The sequence below is a fragment of the Trifolium pratense genome, linkage group LG4, assembly GCF_020283565.1.
Source record: "Trifolium pratense cultivar HEN17-A07 linkage group LG4, ARS_RC_1.1, whole genome shotgun sequence".
NCBI classification, from domain to species: Eukaryota; Viridiplantae; Streptophyta; class Magnoliopsida; order Fabales; family Fabaceae; genus Trifolium; species Trifolium pratense.
The window spans coordinates 44,452,260-44,458,583 of NC_060062.1; the positions used below are offsets into that span (position 1 = coordinate 44,452,260).

The 6,324-nt window shown below is 31.9% G+C and overlaps 1 protein-coding gene across 2 annotated transcripts; it reads left to right on the plus strand.

Annotated features, from left to right (window-relative positions):
* Positions 1-408: 408 nt before the first annotated feature.
* LOC123923890 (1-deoxy-D-xylulose 5-phosphate reductoisomerase, chloroplastic-like) lies at positions 409-6,094 on the plus strand. 2 transcript variants are annotated; one of them, XM_045976640.1, is made up of 12 exons: positions 409-665; positions 1,738-1,925; positions 2,900-2,986; positions 3,211-3,336; positions 3,448-3,510; positions 3,682-3,831; positions 3,914-3,981; positions 4,316-4,427; positions 4,541-4,645; positions 5,000-5,121; positions 5,434-5,580; positions 5,710-6,094. In XM_045976640.1, exons 1-12 carry the CDS (start codon positions 575-577, stop codon positions 5,861-5,863), a joined length of 1,413 nt encoding a protein of 470 aa, XP_045832596.1. In that variant the 5' UTR covers positions 409-574; the 3' UTR covers positions 5,864-6,094. The 2 variants fall into 2 exon arrangements, with proteins under 2 accessions (XP_045832596.1, XP_045832595.1); XM_045976639.1 differs by having other exon boundaries at positions 510-665; positions 3,211-3,510.
* The last annotated feature ends 230 nt before the right edge of the window (positions 6,095-6,324 follow it).

Below are 6,324 nucleotides of genomic sequence, written 5' to 3' on the forward strand. Positions count from 1 at the left end.
AGACCGCATGAATATGAATCTATACTCCTTTCTATTACTATTATAAGCAAAAAACATTTTTTAAATTTATTAGAAATTAATGTATCTGACCTATATTATGAATCAAATACATCAATATTTTAATGAACCTAAAAAATAATTTTTTACTTATAATAATAATCGAGATGGAGTATATCCCAATTTATGGATCAACATGAAACCTACAATTAGTACCGGTGATTCATTGGGCCCATTTTTAGTTACTTCTAGTTCTTGGCCCCATTTCCAATTTTTGTTTTCATACGAGAAAAACTTAACACGTGTACCAATAGAAAGAGTCTTGTTTTTCTTTGTCAATAAAAGAGTCTAAAAAACAAAAAAAATCTCAATGGTTTATAATCAAATTATCCTTGTCATTGAGGTTATCACTACTTAGACCACACATAAAAATTGTGGCAATAATTTTTTTCACTTAATTTGCTAATATTTCTCACTAGGTACGTACTAATTGATTGCATATAAATACTCTCATTGGTTCATTTTTTTTTGGTCAGTGTACATTGAGTGGTTGATTCAAATAAATAATCCATTGATCATGGCTTTTAATTTGTCTTCCCCAGCTCAAGTGAAACCTTTATTTTTCTCTGATATGATCAACTCAGTTAACGCCTCCACAAAACTTCCAGGTTCTTCTCTCTTGTCTTTGTCTCATCATATGTACATACATATATACGGTTGATAAATAAATAATTATCATATTAATAATTATCATGATAAGAGCTTCCTCTTTTCTGTAAAATATTCTTGTGTTAATTTTCTTGCTTATAAGTTATTATTATTATTTTCTCAAAAAAAAAAAAGTTATTATTATTTTATTTTTCTCTAACCAAAAATTTTTTTGTTAATTTTTTTTTATAATAAAATTTATTGTTATTATTATTATTATTATTATTTTACCATAACTTGTGTTTACATATTGTTATATTGAATTTGATTAAAATTACATGTACTTCTTTTCTTCCAATAAAATAACATCATATAGTAAAAAGCAGTAAAACACTAAAGAAGGTATTTTTTTACTTATGTTTCAGAAGGTACGTTTATTTAAAGGGAAATAGAGAATATGATTTATAAAAATTAAGAGATTAATTTTATTTTGAAAAGGATTAAGCGATCAACTTTTAATACACATATTATAAAAAAAAAAAGATTAATCCACATGACTTACCATCTTTTTTTTACTGGCTATTTTTATGTTATGTTTTTTTTTTAATAATGCTATTTTTATATGTTAATTTACAAAAGTTAATAAGTTATGCTGCATCACATCAATTTTTTCAAAAAAATTCTAGCAGTGTTAAGAAAATTCTTTGGCCCCCTTTCTGGACCACTAGTGTGGAACTTTATTTTTTGTTTTGAGAGAATAAAGTCAAAATATTTTAATCGTCCATATATCCATATATCACTTACTCATCTTCGTTAGTGAATAATATGTAAATATTTATGTCAGTGCTCTTTGAGGTCTATCATGTCTTTGGTCCCGGTGAGTCCGAAATTCAACTCACCTAAATTTTTCAAAACAAAAATAAATAAATAAAAATTAACAAATGTTTTATAAGATGGCAATTTGTGCAAATTTTGTAATTTTCTTACCTATAGTTCAAATTATTCTTTGTCCTATGTTACATCCTATATTGCAATTTAGTTGATTGGCAGCTAAGTTGAGTTTGATGATTGTGGTTTGGTACTGATCATCAGGTAGCTTTGCATTGAAGAGAAAAGAGGGTGACACAAAAGTACTAAAGAGAAGAAGAGTTTATTGCTCTGCGAATTCACCACAACCAGCTTGGCCAGGAACAGCTATACCAGAACCTAGTGATTTTAAAACATGGGATGGACCAAAACCTATCTCTGTCTTAGGCTCAACTGGTTCAATTGGAACTCAGGTATAATTAAATTCAATTTTTCCATCAATAACTATCATAAAACATGCTATTATTCTTTTAATTCAATTTATGTACAAAAAGTTGTATCCTAGCTCTGGTTCGGCTTGGTGGGAGAATGAGAGTGGATCCAGGTGTAATGGATCAAATATAGTAACATGAGAGACTCACACTTGAGAGTCGGATTTTGTAAAAATATAAAGTCTCAATTGATTTTTTTTTATAGACAAATATTAGTCTCGCATTGACTAGAAATGAGCTAAATGAATGATATATACGAGAGGTGACACTCAATGGCTTAAAGGTTGTGGATGTTGAGATGTGGTGTCAATATTTTTTGGTGGGCTTGATCGTTCAACTAAATGAATGGTATATATAATATATGAGAGGTGCACTCAATGCCTTAATGTTTTTGGTGTCGAGATGTGATATCAATGTCTTTTGGTGGTGTTGGTCGTTTAACTAAATGAATGATATATATGAGAGGTGACACTTCATGTCTTAAGATTTTGGGTGTCGAGATGTGATGCCAATGTCTTTTTGGTGGACTTGATCGTTTAGCCTGTTGTGCTCCTAGCGCTCTCCGAGACTCCTCGACACATGCCTTTCTTGGGGAAGAAACTTTGGAATGTAACATGTTAAGAATTTAATCAATACATGTTTATAATCAAAAGCTTTTATGGGAGCTTATGACAATGAGTTAATAAAAGCTTATGGACATATCATAAACTATTTTTTATGTATACTTTCAAATACTATTATACTAACAAAGTGCTTATGTTCTTAGATTTGTCAATGGCATCTGTGTTAATATACCATATTCAAAGATTTTAATAATGCATCAAATTTGCATTCCCTAAACTCTAAGAAAATTAAAATTCTAAGTTCTTTGGTAAAATGAAAGAACAACTTTAAATAGTTAGCTTGTTCTACATTTTTATATTTTTTTTAAAAATTTATCTTGGTTACTTTTGCAGACACTTAATATAGTGGCCGAGTTTCCAGAAAGATTCAGAGTTGTGGGGCTTGCAGCTGGTTCAAATGTTACTCTTCTTGCTGATCAGGTATGTTCAGACACTGACACTTCAAATTAAAGATATCAGACATGCATGACTCGGACGCTGACACGGCAACCGACACTTTTGGAGTGTATATATATTCAATTACTTTCATTTATCAAATTATTATATGTTGTGTCCGGAGTGTCTGTGTCTGGGTCGGTGCTTCATATAAATCAATCTCATAACTTAGATTAAATCTAATTTTCCTAGTATTTGATATTGTGCAGATAAGGACATTTAAGCCTCAATTAGTAGCTCTTAGAGATGAATCTAAAATTGATGAACTCAAAGAGGCTTTGGCTGATTTAGACCACAAACCTGAAATCATCCCTGGAGAACAAGGTGTCATTGAGGTGAAAATCTTCACATGTCTCATATCATATGTTTGGCTAATGAAGCCATTTTTGTTTTTTTTCTTTCTTTTTCTTTTCTTTCTTTCAAGTAATATTAATCTTTTCTTTCAGGTTGCTCGTCATCCGGATGCAGCCACAGTTGTTACCGGAATAGTCGGTTGTGCAGGTTTGAAGGTAATTCAGATCATGTCTATTTCACTCAATCGTCATACTTGACCAATCAGGTCTTTAATCTGTATATATATTTTCATACCGCCAAATTTAGACAACATTTAAAACTCTAAAATAAAATTATTGGTTATAACTTATCATACAACTGATGTTTCATTTTGTTATTTTACACAGCCAACAGTTGCGGCAATTGAAGCAGGGAAGGACATAGCATTGGCAAACAAAGAGACAATGATTGCCGGAGGCGCTTTCGTTCTTCCACTTGCTCACAAAAATAAAATCAAAATTCTGCCTGCTGATTCAGAACATTCTGCCATTTTTCAGGTATTTTAAGTCCTTCATCATTTTCATCAATTATTGTTGCTGAGCATTAATCAGGGATGCTTATGAACTTTTGTCTACACAGTGTATCCAAGGGTTGCCAAAGGGTGCACTTAGAAAAATCCAGTTAACTGGTTCTGGAGGTGCTTTCAGGTATGAGTATGACAAAGTAGTTCAAAAACAGTTTTGAACAAAGAATTATACTGATATGGAGATCCCTATTCAGATTGTCTGCAGTCACAGTCTCACGCATTCATACAGTCAACACATAGGTGATCAAAGGATAGGACAGTTCAGATTTCAATGCAAAATCCAATATACCGAGTTTGAAATCTAAGACTGTCCAATCTCAATCCAACGACCACTGATGTACTGACTGCGTGAATGCGTGAGATTGCTGACTGCTGGCAATCCAAGTACATCTATTTGAATCAAGATTCTTTTACGAGTAGTAAACCTATAAATGTTCCATTCCTGGTGTTGATAGAGAATGGCCTATTGAAAAATTGAAAGATATTAAAGTAAAAGATGCATTAAAGCATCCCATTTGGACTTTGGGAAGAAAGATAACTGTAGATTCTGCTACCCTTTTCAATAAGGTAACTTTGTTCATGCTACAATCAATGACTTTTTTTTTCATGCATGCAAATAGAATCTAATGATATGTTCTAAATTATATAAAATGTTTCTTTTTTCTCCTCCTTATTTGCAGGGTTTAGAAGTAATTGAAGCACATTACTTGTTTGGTGCAGAATATGATGATATTGAGATTGTTATTCATCCACAATCTATCATACATTCATTGGTTGAAACACAGGTTTAATTTAATCCTTAAATGGTTCTATAGTGACAAAAATTGATTTTAGCTAAAAGTGTGTTGAACGGTATATTTGAGGCTAAGTATTGACTGTAGAGGCAAAATCTTCGAATTCCAGCTTCAAATTAGGATCAATTTTTGTATTATTCTACTTGAGAATATCTGAACATGTTAAAATCGATTATGCACTTCTAGTAGTGGAAACAGAAATACGCAATTTATTCACTGTTGTAAATATAAAAGTACATAATTGTAACATAATGAATGACGATACATACAAAAATGAAGCAAAAAAGATCACATTTATATTGCCTTCACCTGTTCTTATATGACTTATGATGTTGTTATTTGCAGGATTCTTCTGTAATTGCACAGTTGGGATTACCTGATATGCGGTTGCCACTCCTTTATACTTTGTCTTGGCCAGAAAGAGTCTATTGTTCTGAAATAACTTGGCCTCGCCTTGATCTTACCAAGTACAATCAATTTTCCTTCACTAGTTCAAACATGGCTTAATTGTTTTTCACTAGGAATAATCGTTTTTAGATTAACTTATTTGAACTTATCTACTGACATAAGCATTTGTCTGACTGTTTGGGAATTGCAAAGCTTTGAGAAACAACTTATGAAATGTTCATAAGCTGTTTTTAGTTTATTTCATTTTCGATTTGCTTTACTTATTGAACTAATTAAATGCAATGAATCATTTAATAAAGTGATAATTGGCATACTTTTGCAAATTGTTCCTCTTATTGACAGTTATATGTGAATATATTCTAATGAATCAGGTATGGTTCTCTAACATTTCAAGCTCCAGACACTAAGAAGTTTCCATCAGTGAATCTTTGCTATGCTGCCGGACGCGCCGGAGGCACTATGACCGGAGTTATTAGTGCTGCAAACGAGATAGCTGTAGAATTGTTTGTTGCAGAAAAGTAAGTATAATCTTAGTTATTTTCCTTAGCAAAATTATAGTTCTGCAATTTAATGAGTCGCGACATCTTGTTATATTCATTAACCATCCACTGAATGTAATTAATCATATATTTTTCTTATGCTTCCAGGATTAGCTATCTAGATATTTTCAAGGTTGTGGAGCTAACATGTAACGAACATCAAAAAGACTTGGTAGTAGCTCCTTCACTTGAAGATATCCTTCACTATGATCAATGGGCAAGACAATATGCTGCTGGTTTGCAAAAAGCTTTAAGTGTTTGAATCCCATATTATAGCTGTGGTTAATTGTTTCCAATCACTAGCCTATTTTGTTGATGTATTTTTTTGGTGTTCATAAATTGTATAAAATGTAAAGGGTGGCAATATATAAGTGTTAAAAAGAGTTTCAAAGAAAGCTCTTTAAGTATGGTATCATCATATTTTGAGATGATAATGTCATCCAACATGTAGAGCTCTAACTCGAAGTTATGTTATAAATTTCCCTTGAGAAGAGTTGTATGAAATTTTCAATAGAATTAATTTGAACAAAGCTAATGTCACATGCATATGGAGCTCAGATCGATGGGAAGGTTTGGCACCTAGATGTCGGCTCTTCCCCACCTGTAGTTGTAGTATGTTCCAAGGGTTCGGATGTTCGCCCATTAAAGCGGTACATGAGCTGGGTTCAGAACATCGTGAGACAGTTCGGTGGTTCTATAGAATTATGTGTTTATTAACTGAAA

Bases quoted from the DNA above. Each gene is read 5' to 3' on its own strand.
- LOC123923890 (XM_045976639.1), top strand. From the start codon at position 575: ATGGCTTTTAATTTGTCTTCCCCAGCTCAAGTGAAACCTTTATTTTTC. The intron at 1,926-2,899 runs GTATAATTAAAT...TTACTTTTGCAG, and splicing joins CTGGTTCAATTGGAACTCAG to ACACTTAATATAGTGGCCGA. The intron at 5,581-5,709 runs GTAAGTATAATC...TTATGCTTCCAG, and splicing joins GAATTGTTTGTTGCAGAAAA to GATTAGCTATCTAGATATTT.